The following is a 16,362-nucleotide window of genomic DNA, read 5'->3' as shown; positions in this document are numbered from 1 at the left end:
CATGAGCACAGACGGACGGAAGTGTAAACACAGAGGTTACACAATGCTGTAGTGAAGAACAGTTATAAAGTGTAGAGTGATAACCGACTTGTGGCCATTTCCTGTCAGTAATAATGAACACAGCGCTCCTATGCAGGCGCAGTACATGTAGACACATATAGCTTACCTTTACAGTGCCCTGTTGTATACCGCCACGTGTAAAGACAGGCCTGCTGGCCCACTGAGTTCATTAATTAGTTTGTCTGCTGCAGAAATGAGTCCTAAAACCTGGAAATGAGTCAGCATTTTTTAACTTCCTTTTCATCAAAGTCAATGGGGATTTTTTTTTTATGAGTTTCGGTTAGAGGCATGAAATAAAGTATGTGGTTAACACAAATCATTTCATTCCCTGGCTCTTGTTTAAATCAGTAGTTTTGCATGTTTTTGGTTATAAACCAAATTTTGGCCACATAGTGGTAGTAAAGGAAATCTTATTTTAACAACAAAAGTTGTTTTAAATCATAGTGGGAGACCAAAGTCACTAGGATACATCTTCCGGGGACCATGAATCTATGTGCAAAGTATTATGGAAATTTATTGAATTCATTCTTGCCATCCAAAGATAATTTAAAAAAAAAAGACAAATCGTGTAATAATTTTGTAAAGACTTTTGTGAGGAAATTAGGGGAAAATTAATGCTATCAGTAAATTGAATGGAATATAAACACATGGAGGAAGTGATGTCATAACACAATATTAATTTTATGATTGTGTAAAGTGCAAACAGTATACATGTGTTCAACAGTCATCACTCATCGCCTCCACACCTGGCTCTATGAAACGGTCATGAACTGTGTTTTTCACTGCTTCACTACTAAGACATCCTGCCGATGTCCAAATATCAGACGAAAACACGTTTCATACATAGAGTATTTATTCAAAAAAATTAAATATGACAACCAAATAAAAAGGCTCAACTTAGGACCAGGATCAGATGAGAGTTAAGACAAAAAAAAAAGGTCTTGACGTACATTTTTTACTTCTAAAAGTGACACCATTTTATAATCAGCCAAAAAGAATAAAAAAAAAAAAGAAAAAAAAAAAAGGAAAAGCACATTAATATACTGTGAAACCCAAACATCGTTTTCTTTTTCGAGTCTGATATGCAGCCAACCACAGAGGTTTTAAAGATTTATTGTCGTGGGGAATCCCTTAACATGGGAAACGGGCACTCGTAGAGGAACAACTCAACCGAAGAACTATCGCTGGTCTGTAAACGTCTACATTTCACATTCGAAGATAGAGGAAGAACTTAAAAGAAGAAAGGAAAGGGGGGTCCAGACAGAGACATGCATACACTGGGGAGAGGCTGAAACTGATTGCACAGAAACTTTACGATTGCTTCATTATTGCCGAACATATAAACTAAGGGAGGGAAAGAAAACCGTTTAGAGGCAGTAAGGGAGGTTCCTATAGAAATAAAAGGTAAATAAATAATGCTACATAATGTCTAAACTGAGCTACTCGCTACCTACGTTTTTTTATTCTTTAGAAATGTTACGTTTTTGGGTTGTGCTTTAGAGTGCCCGTCCACTAAACTGATCCCCACAGGCCTTTTGGTCCTGTCAGCGCCACACTGATCAGTTCTGCATATTTTGTGTTCTTGGCATATGTCAGAGGTATCCACACACACACACACACACACACACACACACACACGCACAAAACAAATACGCACACAATCACACCTTACAGTATTGTCATGTATCAATATATACTTATCAATAGACTCGAGCCTCTGCGCCCCTTCTGAAAGTTACGATGTCTTTGATTTACTTGGTTGTGGGGTTTGTTTTTCAGCACCATCAGGAAAGGCACGGTCTGATAACGGACAAACGTCGGTCCGAGGATGAACTCCCAACCCTCCTCCTCCTCGTGAATAATGCAAGAATGAAAAAAGTTTGCAGCACATGCATCGAGAAACTCGCTCAAATTCAAAGTTCACTTCTTTGACGAGTTTTTTTTTGAGATGATCAAATAACAGCAGAGGGAGATCTTCACAGGTCGTCGTTACGGGGAGGAGGGTTGACGCTTCATCCCATCGCTTACATGACAAAACCACCCCGCCGACGGCCCTCCCGCCGAGCAGGTCCACGCAGCGAACGCATCACTTTTTGCTTTTCACACGAGTAAACCTATTGCATTATCAAATCACAGACCACTACGGTTATTAAAACGCCGCATTTTCTATACAGCTTCTGTTTCAAATAGGGCTTTGTTAGGAAAGAAAAATAAGTGGTGTGCATTACGTTAATATCTCTACATATAAATATATCTCAATTCAGGCTTAAAAATGCTTTTATTTTTGAGGACAAAAAGGCATCTGACATCCAGCATCGTCAGACTGGAAGCCTCGCCGACAGGCTTGGTTTACCGTACGAGGCATTATGAGCGGTGGAGAGTGTTCAGACTCTACATACGACTTTCAAAAAACAAGCAGAGCATCAGCTTACAATGTTAAACATGCTCACGACTAATTTTCTTCAAGTAAAATCAAATGCTGGTAATGTCTGACATTAAGAAAGAGCTCCAACATGACAACAGACAGAGAAGGGGGGGGAAACATTCTGATATCCTTAGAATTAAAATGTAGGCGGCTTCAAACAAGAATCTCTGTTAAACCATAAAAACATGCATCTCTTTAAGTGCAGTAAAATACCATTATCCTCTTAATCTCTCTGTATTAATATATAGCCTATGTTTATCTGATGAAATATTAAATAAATGTTTTCTTATAGCAGCTTAAGTTTGGTTCTGGTGGCATGTGACCAGGCACGTTGGTTTGGTCCAGGTGATGAAACCTGAAGGCTTCGTCTGTTTTTAAACTATACTGCATGGCCATGACAGACCACCCTCAACGGCTGGGCATCGCAAAAACTGAACAACTTCTGGCAACAATGACCGATTAAAGGCATAAAAAGGATTGGTAAACATCATAATCTCGGATTCAGAGGTCGTCTTATGTGATATTATTTGGTTAGAATTTGGAATTGGTGAGCAGAAAATCTGTTCGTTAATGCATAATGGCATTTTTTTTTAGTCCAAAGTACTGTCTACTAGAGCCGCGATGATGAAAAATAACCATTTCATCGGTGATTATTATTTTTAGTTATTCTTCAAGCAAAAAAAAAAGAAAGAAAAAAGCCAAACATGGTGAGAATTTGATGGTTTTCCCATCCCGACACTAAAGTGGCTCTCTTTGGAGTTTTACACTATTGGTTGGACAAGACACGACAGCCGATACATCTCCACGGGCCGTGGGCAAAATATCACAGACTTTTCTGACATTTCTAAAAAGACAAAACGATGAATCGATGGTGAAAGTGATCATTAGTCGCAGCCCTGCTCCGAACTGTCGAGGAACCAGCAGCTCTGGAGCGACCCAGCACCAGACGTCCTCAACGCAAATGCAACAAAGCAACAGTAGGTAATAAGTCTCTGAAATCCGAAGATGAGGTCTTCGACTGGCAGTGAGTCCTACTGTGTCGGTGCACCGAGAGGACACACATCCAAGTAAAGTTACACTTAAAAACTACATTTAAAGGCCAGTTTTTTTAAGGTACACCCGTGCCGTCTATTACAGTCCAACACAACGGCCCTGCCATGACATCCACCTTTACAAGGTTTCAGCCGACATCGTCAGAAACGTGGAAATTAAATCATGATTATTGAGGTCGTAGTTAGTGAGGGCGGTGTTGTAATGGGGCAGCGTTATATAAATGTTTCTTCCACAACACCATCGTTATCTACGACCCTAATAACAAAACATAGAATTTAATTAAACACTTCCATAACGGCGTCAACTAAAATTATAGGCACCATAAAAGCAGCCTTTATGGCAGGAGAGATGTATTGATTGCAATATATTGCAGTGCGCTGTGTTTACAGTTCGCTGGGATTCACTAAACGCATCAACAGAGGCACCAAAACCTACAAACGCTTAAAACTTCCCATCAAACCAACAGTTCGATCTCCAAATCAGGCACTTTTTTTTTTTTTTTAAAGTTTCATCTCTCCAAAACGCCATCGGACCTCACAGCTGATCTCACGTCTGCGGCGTCGGTCCCCGCTCGAAACACCGCGCACACATTCCTCAATCCAAGTTCATCGTCCACTTGCCAAAACTCACAAAACAAACAATCTGACCACACGAATACTCGCCGCTAACATTCACCGCCGAACCCGCTCGCTCTCCGCGTTAACACCTTATTGCACCGAAGGAGTTCTTGACAACTAAATTGGTCAGTTTCCTCCAGTAAAAACTGGGACAAGTCAAAAGGTTTGTGGTCAGAAGACATAAACTGCTCTATTGCTGAATGTTAATTTAAAGTTTGAAAGAATAATGAGTCATAAATAGCGAGAGGAATAAAAACACGCAAGAAATGTTTGGTTTAACACAAGCTGAACTACAAGCCGGTTTAAAAAGTGTCCTACCAGCCGCCACGGCATTGCATTCTAACAGTCGTCTTCATGCAGCTCGCCTCGCAGTTCGGCATCATGCGATATGCAACGCCTCGTCGGTGGCCGACTGTGTCTTCGTTTAAAGTAAAAATGAAGGTGTCATTCAGTGCCTGTGTTCAGAGTTATGCTTCTTACTGCCGTTGGCTTAAAGGGAGACGGAAGGAACCGCTAAGGCGGCCCGCCATTATGAGAAAAAAAGAAAAAGAAAAAGGGCTAAGCTTGTTTTTTTTTTACGAGCGTACTCGACTGACATGTTGCCGTGGCAATCACACATTTGCTTGAGAGAGAAATTACACATATAAGTATCGTATGTAGACAAGCTGGAAACTCACAAACATGTAAAAACGTCTACATTATAAAACAGCAACGTTAGGCTCAACGTGAGGCTACGGAGCAACTCGGGTCCTCACTGGCTTTGCTTCCGCCTATGCAGCAAAAAAAAAAAGAAAAAAAAAGAAATCCTGCTGCTCCGCCATTTGTTAAACACACCGGGAAAGCTTTGAGCTGCTGTCAAAGCTGGTAGGCGAGGATGCGACTGTGTATGTGACTTGTGAGCTTTAAAAAGAATCCATCATGATTTAAATACAGCAGAGGAGGTATCGTGAGAGAGAGAGAGAGTGAGAGTGAGAGGTGCGAACGATTGGCTGGTTTCAAATTGCATAATGTGTCTGAAACTGCTCTCTGGCTTATTGCATCCTTACGCAGCCTGCAGGCGGCGTCATCAGGCTCCAGTGAGCTGCACCGGCACGGGTGCGTGATGAGTCGATGCGGCTGACGGAAGTCGGACACTAAGACTGTCTGGGGGGGGAGATGGAGGGAAGTCGAGGGTGACGTTCAGGCGAAATACATGGTGGTCAGTGTGTCGTGGTGGATCTGGACAGCCTTGGCCAGAGCCTGGGGGTCCCTGCCGTTACTCTGCCCTGAGACGTGGCTGCCCTCCGCACTGCCGGGGGGAAAACAATTACGGTAAGTTATGTGAACACAACATCTGCATTATTGCCTTTTAGAAGAGTCAGCACTGAAAAACTATTCATCCCACTTGGAGAAAGCATGAAATCAATTCCAGCTACATTCAAAAACATATAAAAAGCCACACAAAAAAGCTGAAATAATATCTAACTCATTAGAAAAACACATTTAGAGATTAAAAGGAGTTTCACCCCACCTGTCGTGCTCTTTGTCGACCAGGTGGTAGCGGGCGCGGAAGGCCACCAGGTGGGCGTAGTAAGCCGGCGCTGGGATGGAGACGGAGCGCGTGCAGCGGACGTAGGTGTGGCACAGCTGGTAGGTGAGGAGCTGGAACTCGTCGCCGGTGAAACAGTTGTCGTCCCACAGAACGTGGTAGTGGGACGGCCGGCTCGTACCCTGAAGGTGGAGGGAAGCCCAGTTAAGGAGAGGAAACGGCTCAGACAACAACAGAAAGGTAGAAAATTAACAATATTCACTCTCAAGGCCAACAAACTCTCAGAGATAGTTCTAGTTACGTTATTATCCAGCCTTCATTGAATGAAGTCATGATAAAACTATACTTCTCGATGCTGTTGCATGTTTCTCCAGTGACTTTTCCTGAAAGTCTGGGTTCGACCCACAAAGCGTACCTGGATTCCAGCGTGACTGCAGAGGTAAAAGTCAAACTCGTAGGGGTGGGTGATGTCCGTGTCCACTGTGGTGCCGGCAGGAATGTTTCCACTTCGTCCAACCTGACAGATTGTTTAACAAACTGATTTAAGAGAAGGTCAAACAGCCTGAAAAATCCCCTTTTAACTGAATCCCCACTGACATGACGATGAAAGTGGGTGGTACTCACTCGCTCGTTGCGATCCGCACAGAAGAGACGCGTGTGATGGCGTTTCTGTACCACAATGTAAGTAATCCCCGGCTGGTATTCCTTCTCTAGACTGATGCAGGCCTCCCTGATGGCCAGCAGCTCGTAGTACAGCACCTACACACAAAGTAAGAATTAGATCTACTACACAGCAGAATAATTTCACCAGGGTGAACCTGCAACTCGTCTTAATAAGATCATGTACTCGCTCCATCACGTAAGATTAAGTAAAACAAGAAACGAGTGGTTCTACCTGTCTGAACTGTCCCTCTGACACGCCGTCCCTGTAGAAGATGATCCTGGTTGGCTTGTAGCGGGTCGATTTGTAGAACTGGATCAAGAGCTCTCGCACCATGGAGGCCAAGTCCTGGATGACCTCCTGTCTGGGTCTCTGGACCCGCACCGTAGCGCAGTACCTGCTGGGGTGAGCGTCCATGCTGCCCACCACCTGTAGAGGCACAACATCCATCACATGGGTCAGAAATTCATTTAAACCCAAAATCTTGTGACATCCCTAGTACTAAACGCAAAAATTAGGCCCTAAAATGATATCGTAGTGCAGTCTCACCGCTGCAATAGATGGCTTTTTTCCGTCTCCTGCTGGAGGATGAGTGACATCGGCCCCGAGGAAGATGACAGGCTGCTGGAACACAGAGGGTCTGGATGGACAACAAAAAGGCACAAACCATTATCTTACATGTGCCATGTTGCCACACAGCCTTTGTAACAGATGTCATTGTGAGAAGGAAACAATGCAAATTAAAAAAAAAGAAAAGCTGGAACCCAGCAGGTCTTTGTTTGTTCATTTTACCGTTGGTGGGGAACCAGGATGTTGTTGATTCCTCCCAGCTTGACGTTGATCTTGAGGCAGAGGTTTGAGAGGGTCTGAGGCGACGTCTTCACCACGTTCTTCACCTGCACACACTGAGTGGCCATGCCAAGGAGGGTGTCACCCACCCGCTTCACCTCGGCTGTGGGTCAGGGAGAGATCGGATTTTACTGTATGGACTTAAAGGCCTCACAAACTTCATGTGGCTGAAGAGAGGATGCTTTTGTCACTTCAGAGATTTAGATCCAGCCTTTCTAGACACACCGACTACGTGGTTGCTGTTGCTTATGATTTTTCATTTTCGTACCATAGACGGGTGTCTTCCCAGGCAGGATGACGATGATGAGCTGCAGCCCGGCGTAAGTGTTCTTCAGGTGTCTGAACATGGGCTCCACGCTGTCGGCTCCCTGGGCGTATTTACAAAAACATGGCTGGCCTTGGATCGGCATCCCGGCGTCCTTGGAGATTTTGCGCAGCTGGTCAGTGAAGCTCCTGAGTGTGAAGAAAAAAGAAAAAATTTACCACACACATGAAAATTAATAGGACCATACTTCCAATTTATCTAAATACACTTGACTGGTTTCTTTCAATTTTCTTCAAAGCTTTCAGAGCCTTTTTTAAAATTGTGCATGTGTATCATCTTGCCTTTAATCGGTTCTAAGCTGAACCTAGCAAGTCATTTCCGTGAACTCACTTAAGGATCTCTTCTCTGCACTGCCTCTGGGTGGCGAAGCAGGCGATGGCCCACATCTTGATCTCCACTCCGGTGTGAAACTGCTTCCCCCTCATGTCCCACACGCCGTGGCTGGGCGTGGCCACCGTGCGGTTCTGCAACAACAGTGCAGGGTTGATCTGCTGGGACTGGCAGTCACACAGACATATACAGTACAAAGGGGACACAGACAATGTGTGGATTCAAAGATTCAGGCAGCCAGTGGGATCACAAGAGCAAGGGTTGACTGATTGGCTGAGCATGGAATTAAGAGACAAATGTAGAACTTAAAAGTTTCATTTATGCTCGTTTCTCAGGCTCATGCATTCATTTTATGGCAGACATGCAAAACAGAGACAGCTCTCAAATTAAAACAGCTCTTATGTATGACAAAAAGATTAAAGTATAAGTAAGTATAAATACAGGAAAGTGACATGCTGATGCAATCAGAGAGAGTAGTTTAGATGAGCACGTCTAATGTAAAATATATAGATTATAATCACAGGGTTTCCCTGCAGAATTTCATTCATGCTGATAAAAGTTCAACAAAACACGTCACTGATCACTACTAGAGATTCATAATATGGAACTGAAAATCAGAGATGTCAAACAAAGTGGCAGGAAACCCTGTCGTCTCAAACACACATGCATAAGAAGCGTGATTTAAAGGGGAGGTACCATAAAGGGTTCAGAGCTCACCCTGCCGCCATATTGCAGCATGGGGGCCGGCAGGACTCGGCCCGTCACCTGAGCCATCTCGTCTCGCACGCGGAACTGAAACTCCTGAACAAACGGGTCGGCTTCGTAGTTCGCACTCCTCACCTGAGAGAGAGAGGAGATATGTTTTTATTTAACACGAAACAGGAAGAAGCGAGCTTTGTGTCTGTTTTATCCGTCCTCTACTCACCAGCCTGCTGATCTCCTCCTGTCTGTCTGGTGCAGAGCGGGCCGTTGCTTTGATCATGGTCGACGTCTGGTTGTCAGTTAGTTTTTTAATGCAGCGCTGTCCAGGCACAATGTTGCACACCTAAAATGGGGAAAACGGCAGTCCAGGTTCATTCTTATTTTAATTATTATTAGACTGTTGTTTCACTTCATTCATTCAGCCAGCATCAAAAGTTATTTTTCACTTTCAGAATAGCAGGTCCAGCTTAAATTAACTTCAGTGCATGCTCTCTTATCAGATTTGACTCTAGCCTAAACAGTACGAATGTTCCTGCTAATTTCATATCATAGCTGCCTGTTCCACCATTAGAGATTGACCCCTGGTGGCGGATGCTGTGCACTACAATACACCCCACCAACACACCATCATACAAAGCAGAGCAAGTATTGTAAATCAAGCCTTTGGGGATTTCTAAATAGCCTGGTATACCGCAATTGGTTATGACATGCTATTGAATGAAATGAGACGCACAAGTGCAACTGATGCAAAAAGTCTGTATCCCTGTGAATCCATTTACAGTTTACTGTTTATTGTGAGCTGCAATTCAGAGGATTGGAACCAGGCTAACCTTTGCACATGCCGAGGTCAAAGGCAACCATTTAATGATGTAACTTCTCATCTCAGGGGATTTACTTAGCCACCATCAGTCCTTACCTCCAGGGGCAGATAGGTGTGTTTCTGTTCCTGGCCCACCTGCAGACAAGGCAGGTGGGGGTACTTCAGCTGCAGGTTGTACTTCTCTCTGAAGTACTGCGCCACTGTACGTTCAACCGTCTGACCACTCTCGAGCTGCAACGGAAATCTGTGAGATTTGAAGGGGAACAAGAATCCCCCGTTAATGCGAGCCATTGGCAGCTTTGACGGCGAGTTAACAGCTACGGGTGTAGGATGTAGGAACGTACGTCTGGAGGCTTGCAGGGCGTCGTGTTACATTGCAGACTCTGTACTTCCTACGCATGGTTCCACAGTGTGTCACTTCCACTTTAAGACCTGTGAAGATAATGGAGTAAGCATCGGCAACTCCTTCACGCAACATACAAAGCATCAACACAACACCCTACAGATAAAGCAGAGATGAGCAGTGGAAACCAACATGATCACATTATAGGACACTTAGGAGGAGGCATGTCCGGAGGCACGCCTGGTTACAAACACGTGGAGGGAATTCAAACGGAAAATAACCACAAGATTCTTCAGAACTGAAGGAGCCTTTCGGATGAGAGGCGAATGTCTTCAAACACCTGATGCAAGCCGACGATTTCAAAGATTACCATGACCTGGATGACTGAGAACCTTCAGATAAATTCTTCAGAACACCAGAAATAATATAATATATGGGAACGTCCGCCTCGTCTTTAACAGACTTTGTGTCGAGGTCTCTCCTGACGCCTCCACTTTGACTCCTTGACCCCAGCTTTCATTACGCCTCTGCGCCGGTGACACACAACATAAAGGCTAACGAACAATGAATAGTCTACAACGACATCAAAAAGCTACAAACACACAAAGCCGTACGGGTGAAGACCTCGTACCGCCGCACGGTGACAACAAGCGCCGCCTTCCTCGGTGACGTACCTTTGATCTCTTTGGTGAACTTGACCCTGTGGGAGTCGGTGAGGGGGCGGGGCTGCTCATCAATGTTGTGAATGTCCAGGACCTCACACATGAACTGGATGACTGGCTGGGCTTTATAAAAAGCTGTGGCTGACACTAAAAAAAGATATTGGACAAGCAAGATCACAGTGTTTATCACTCTGGCAATAACGTTTGGTTTTATCTGGAATCATGAAGCACACATATTACTCTTCGGGGCCCGACGGTATTGATTTTATCATCTCATATGAAGCTAGAGCCAGTGGAAGCATAAGACTGTAATCGTGTGTAATTAAAATGAGATGTTTCAGTTCTACACTGGGCGATGTGCCAGATTATCTGGCACATTAACTTCCTGGAGTCTCTGTTAATTGTTGACGATATACGGCATGCTACTGACTGAGCTTTAGAGGTGCTGGTAGATGTATTTTGTTTCCTTTGGACAGAGCCAGGCTAACCGTTTCCAGATTGTGTGCTAAGCTAACCAGCTGCTGGTTGGAGCCTCATATTAAATTTACAGACATGAGAGTGGTGCTGAGCTCCTCATCCAACTCTCAGCAAGAAAGTGCATTCACTCTCACGTATATATGCCAAAAAGTCCATTACTATTTCCTTCGGTCTGTGTGTTCACTCACCATCAATATTAAGCATCATTTTCCACATGGCTGGCCGCACCGACTGATGGAAGCCAAACCAAACCTCTCTCCCTCCACCTAGCGGGTGGTCGTAGCCCTCTGGGGAGGAGAAGAAGGACCGTCCGACAGGCGTGTACCTGAAGAGGACAGAATGGTTCACAAAGAGGAAAGGATTCGTAGAGCACAAGAAAACAATTCTACGTGGGATTAGAGTTGCATTCTCACTGGGTGCAGCATAACACAAGTGCTGAAGGTTCGTTCATGTCATGGCAATTTAGATTACATGAAAGACACTTTTAACCCATTTGTCTGTGTATTTAAATCCACCTTTGGCCAGCTAACATCCTAAAAATATATCCCCCCCTCTGTGGAATTGTAGGGTGCTTTCCACGAAACTGCACCTGTTACAATATGTGACAACGTGTGGTTAAAATGCTGCATAATAAATTAGGGGAGCTATACAGTAGCCCCGGGATGCAGCTATGGTGGATCATGTTTCATGACCAGAAGAAATCTCTCATGCTTAATTCAGAGTCATTTAGATCAAACTTCATTGCTTTCTTCACGCTGGAAACTGCAACGTGTAAATGTAAACTATAGCAACTAATTAATTTGAGGAAATAGTCATGATTTGAGCAAAACAGTTGTTAGAAACTAGTAATTCTCTCAAATATTTAGCTAAACAGAGCTTTCAACATGATTGGAGGTATTTTAGTATGGGGTTTGTGTTCCTTTAGGGTTGTTTTAAATACTCCTATTAAAAATGTGTTCATGTAGGAAAAACAAATCCTCTGGTCTCATATCCTGTGTTCAAGGGAGAAGACTCACTTCATGGATGGCAGGTGTCGAAGGACGACGTCCACGGCGTGAACGGGGTTGGTGCTGATGGGTTTCTCAAGGTCCATGGGCTCAGCCACGCCGCGTCCCGTCAGCACTTCGTGCAGCATGTGCCAGCTGACCAGCGACACGAACTTAATGGTGACTTTGAATGGCCGGTCCTTCCCACCGTCACCGGGCAGGGTGACATCCAGGTCGACCTGAAGAGGAAAACAAGGGTTTTAGTGGCTTACTGATCAATGATAAAACAGCCTACAGCATCGTTAATTATGCTGTTTTTAGGCCTGTTTTCAGACAACAAAAAACACCAGCATTCAAACTTTAATCTCAAGTCTTACCCCGCCAGTGGCGACAGGAAGTGGGCTAGCAGTGTAGAGGCTTCTCTTCCCATCGTAAACCGGCAGGCAGTCGCCGAAGATGGTCACCTTGAAATGCTGGACCATGGAGTCAACCACCTCCCTAGAAAGGTCAGGTCATTTGTGTTTTTAAGAAGTTTTATCTGGCATGCATTCATTCAGTCCAACTGAAGACCAGCTCTGTCCCGTTCGTTACCTGTTGACCCGGCGAGGACATTTGTCTGGCTTGATGTCCACCTCGTACAGATAGACGTCAATCTTAGGTATTTCCACCTGGAAGCAGTTAGCCAAAAGCTTGATGGGCTTCCCAAGAGTGCCATAGCCAGGTCGCCGTGGCAACGCAAAAATGACTTGGGCTTCAGCGGGTGCTCCAACGTCTCCTACAGCAACACATACCAGACATAAATGAGTTTAAAAAAACAATAGAAAAAAATCACACTCTGGTTTACTGGATAAATTACAGATGTCTTGTCATGATAATTTGAATACATTTGCATATTACAGTATCTATCTGGGTAGTTAGTATAGATAATTTCACATCTGTAAACCTAAACATTCCAACCGTGTCCCAGTTTCTTTCCTGTTGCAGAGTATGTGAATGAGGTAAACAGACAGGAAGTAAACAAATGTTGCCCCATTTCTGCTGACAGTAGGTATGCAACTGTTCACCGACATGTCAGCCATGTCTAATTCATCTATCTTCAGCATTTATGTCAATTGAGGACCATCTGTGAGTCAATATTCAAAGTCTGAAGACGCTGAAAGAAGAACTCCAGTAATCATGAATGTATTCTACCCCTTTAAAACACACGCTACGAGGAAGGAAGTGGTTCATAAGGTGGAAAGAGCAGGCGGTCGGTGCTGGCGCTGAAGATGGCCTGGGACGTTAAAGATTGCCTCATGGCAAACTGAAGAAACTTTCCCACATCAATCTGATAATGACGGTATAAAAAAGAAAAGGTATTTGACATTTTGAATAACGCCCAGCTCACAGACTTCTTCTGACTGACGTGGCCTTTGCCAGACGGGAAGAGAATTAGGCGGGTGACACACCACGCCGATCTGACACCAATCTTCATAAATGCCAAACTGGAAATTACTCAGTGAAGAACCACAAAATTTCCATAAATGTGACTCAGAGGATCCGCAGACGTGCAAACAATGACTCCCATGACATAAAGACTGTACACACAGCTCAAGCTGGTAAAATAGTAAGAGGTGCGCTTTCGTTATTAATGAAAGAAAAAAAAAAGTGCACGGCTGAAAAAAAAAAAAAAAGCATTAATAATGAATGTGGCCGTGAAATGAGAACGACGGAGCGGCTGTGGGGGGAAAATATGAAACAGTTTCAGGTCCTGTCAGGGTCGAGGGCTGACCCTGAACCTGCTGTAACGAGGCATCGTTCAGGGAAAGACTGCTCTTTTGGCTGATGTCCCCATGTCGCTTCCTCCCCTGTGCCGTTCCCATGGCGATAGCACCTATGTTTGCTACAGTTTCTCCATGGCAACTAAAGGCATGCTGACAGGAGGAGGAAAAACAGGTGCACACAGATTTCTCTCATTCATCTTGGACCTCCAGTGACCAAAACAATATATCTTTTTGAACTATACGTTACTTCAGGCAGTATTTGTTGATTATTTTGACGTCACTGCGGTCGCCGTCGCACTATTGGTTATTTCCAGCGTATCGTCTACCCTGATTTACATCGTGTGACTTCGAAACAGGTCAGTTTCAACGAATACGCCTGACTAAATGGACTTATAATTGAAGTCCACTCCTTGAACATTTGCTTTGTTGCAAAAACTAAAGAAAGGCAGATCAAGAAGCGACAACAAAAGGAACTAAACCTCCTGGGCATTGCCAAATTTCCTATCAGGGATCAATTAAGTATGTCTTCTTCTAATACAGGAGACTAAAAATATCCATCCCTGTTCACTCCCGGCGTCCCTCTACCCCAGCAATGCTTTCCAGCTCCTTCTGGGGGACCCTGAGGCGTTCCCAGGCTAGGTGAGACATATAATCCCTCCAGTGTTTTCTAGGGTCCGGACGTGCCTGGAACACCTCTGAAAAGGGAGGCGTTCAGGAGGCCTTCTGATTAGATGCTTTCAACTTGTATGCTACTAAAATAAATGTTTAACCTACTCTTGTATAGATCATTACCATCATAATTTAATATATAGTTTTTTCACCTATTAACATTTCTAAATGTTCTTTACAGCTCGTGAGGTGAAAATTGGTGGCGTAGGTGGAGAATGAATGGATGCATCTGTTTCAGTCCACCACTGGCCCCAAACAACATCAATAATATACAAGCTGTGCATCACAAACTGTCCCCCTGGCAACAAAAGTAAAATTGACTAATGACCTGCCATGCTCAATTGATTTGTAATTGACACAGGCAGTGGTTAACTGAACATTATTCAATAAGTAGGGTAACTATGGCAGCAGCTGGTGTGAAAGCTTGCCCTTCTTACGGATAATACACACACAACCACACACACCTCCCTGGAAGTGAGCAAGCCTCTCAGGCTTCACGCACACCTGACGGGATCGCCACCTGCCTTTGACAGCCGGCAACGAATGACGTAGACAACAACAAAAGAACCCGCGAGACTGGTTTTCGGGGCGCACACACACCGGAAAAAAATGACCCAAAACGCCGCTCAACCTCCATGTTTGAGCCTGAACGGGGGAATCAGAGTTTGTCGTTTTGTTTTTAAGTTTAGCTGCTTTTGTACAAGTATCCACGACAGCCTGGCAAGTTGATTTAACCGCAGTGTTAACGACTCAGATTCAAACTTGCAGCCAAATCGTCGGGAGGGGGGGCGACTCGCGTCTAGCTCCGTCCGCAAATAACTCAAGTGCAGCACCTGAACACCAAATTAAGCATGGCGGTTAGTCGGGGATCCCCACCTGTTGTTCCGATTTCCATTCATGAGGTCTCTGTCCGGATGACCCGGCACCGAGTGATTACTTCTCCCCCTGCGCAGGTCAACACTCCGCTCCTGGATCCGCCCGGCCGACACGCCGCTCCTCGCCTACGCGGCTCCCTGCTCCCCGGCTCCGGTCGCCGATGTGGATGCGGGCCGCTCGGGGGTCCCCTCGGCTCTTGAGTCTTCTTTCTCCCCCCCCACCCCCCGAACCTGCCTCACCGCAGCTGACAGCTCAAAGTTGTACAAAATGTCCCTTCGTCCGTCCCGTGAAGTTCTCTCCGTCGTGCCTGGAAGGAAACAAACGTTAGTGTCGCGGCGGCGGACGTGTTTGTAACAGTTGAGACGCGGAGATAGTCGTTAGCGACGGGTAAGCTAACAGCGGTAGTTAGCTTAAACAGTTAGCCGACAACAACTAGCAACTGGCTGGCAACTCGACACGCAAGACTGGTACGAACCTTTAGCCGGTCGGCGGCGGAATCCGTCGTTCCCGGTTGGTTAGCGTGGCAGTCCGTTATAAAGCAGATATGAGGGCTCTGGTCACCGTAGGTCCACTACCCCGGCGTCCTCCTCGGTATCGGCGTAACCGGTCTGAAATATGCACTTACACCGCCCTCTCGCTCGCTAAAGTACAGCTCGCCAGAGTAGGAAATCAAAGACTTCCGCTGTGCCGTTTCAAAATAAAAGCATCAATTACTGACAACTTGTGACAGCTGTTACAACTATTAATGTTCCTTCCACACAGACAACCAGTGGTGGAAAACACATGTAATCAAATACTTTTATAATGTTTCTAAATTATTATTAGTTATTTCCACTTGATGCAGCCTTGCTGGACTGTTCCACTTCTTAATTGGCATAGACACAATGGGATCATCTCTGACATCTATAATTAAGATTTTAAACACGAAGCGTAAGTTTGTAAAATGTTGACCATTAAAATTACTTAATTAACTTTCAGATCTGTGGTCAGTTTAAGCAAAGACTTGGTTTTTGTTATTAATTTAATATTTTTTAAAGACCGTAATGAAAGTAAAAGATAAGAAATCCAATTTTCCTGCAGCAAATATATGTATTTCTGCTCTCTATTTCTTGATTGGGTACCAGACAAAAATAAGTCATAGCGTCTAAAATCATGAAAATTATCTCCACGTTGACCAAATGCACTGCTTACATCATAACAATAAAATAATATAACA

The 16,362-nt window shown here is 44.5% G+C and overlaps 1 protein-coding gene across 4 annotated transcripts; it reads right to left on the bottom strand.

The window, feature by feature from the left end:
- Window positions 1–882: 882 nt before the first annotated feature.
- On the bottom strand, window positions 883–15,763 carry ago3b (argonaute RISC catalytic component 3b). 4 transcript variants are annotated; one of them, XM_084032771.1, is made up of 20 exons: window positions 15,622–15,763; window positions 15,147–15,453; window positions 12,430–12,613; window positions 12,216–12,336; window positions 11,869–12,077; window positions 11,041–11,177; window positions 10,388–10,522; window positions 9,715–9,802; window positions 9,467–9,614; window positions 8,774–8,893; window positions 8,545–8,688; window positions 7,849–8,015; window positions 7,462–7,646; window positions 7,137–7,296; window positions 6,894–6,984; window positions 6,579–6,773; window positions 6,308–6,442; window positions 6,099–6,200; window positions 5,666–5,865; window positions 883–5,443 (listed from the first exon to the last, which is right to left on the bottom strand). In XM_084032771.1, the coding sequence occupies exons 2-20, from the start codon at window positions 15,163–15,165 to the stop codon at window positions 5,335–5,337; spliced, it is 2,649 nt and encodes an 882-aa protein (XP_083888897.1). In that variant the 5' UTR covers window positions 15,166–15,453; window positions 15,622–15,763; the 3' UTR covers window positions 883–5,334. The 4 variants fall into 4 exon arrangements, with proteins under 4 accessions (XP_083888897.1, XP_083888899.1, XP_083888898.1 ...); XM_084032773.1 differs by having other exon boundaries at window positions 7,849–7,982; XM_084032772.1 differs by having other exon boundaries at window positions 8,566–8,688.
- Window positions 15,764–16,362: the final 599 nt, after the last annotated feature.

The sequence above is a fragment of the Eutrigla gurnardus genome (assembly GCF_963514095.1).
Source record: "Eutrigla gurnardus genome assembly, chromosome: 17".
Taxonomy (NCBI): Eukaryota; Metazoa; Chordata; class Actinopteri; order Perciformes; family Triglidae; genus Eutrigla; species Eutrigla gurnardus.
This window is presented reverse-complemented; position numbering and strand designations above follow the sequence as displayed.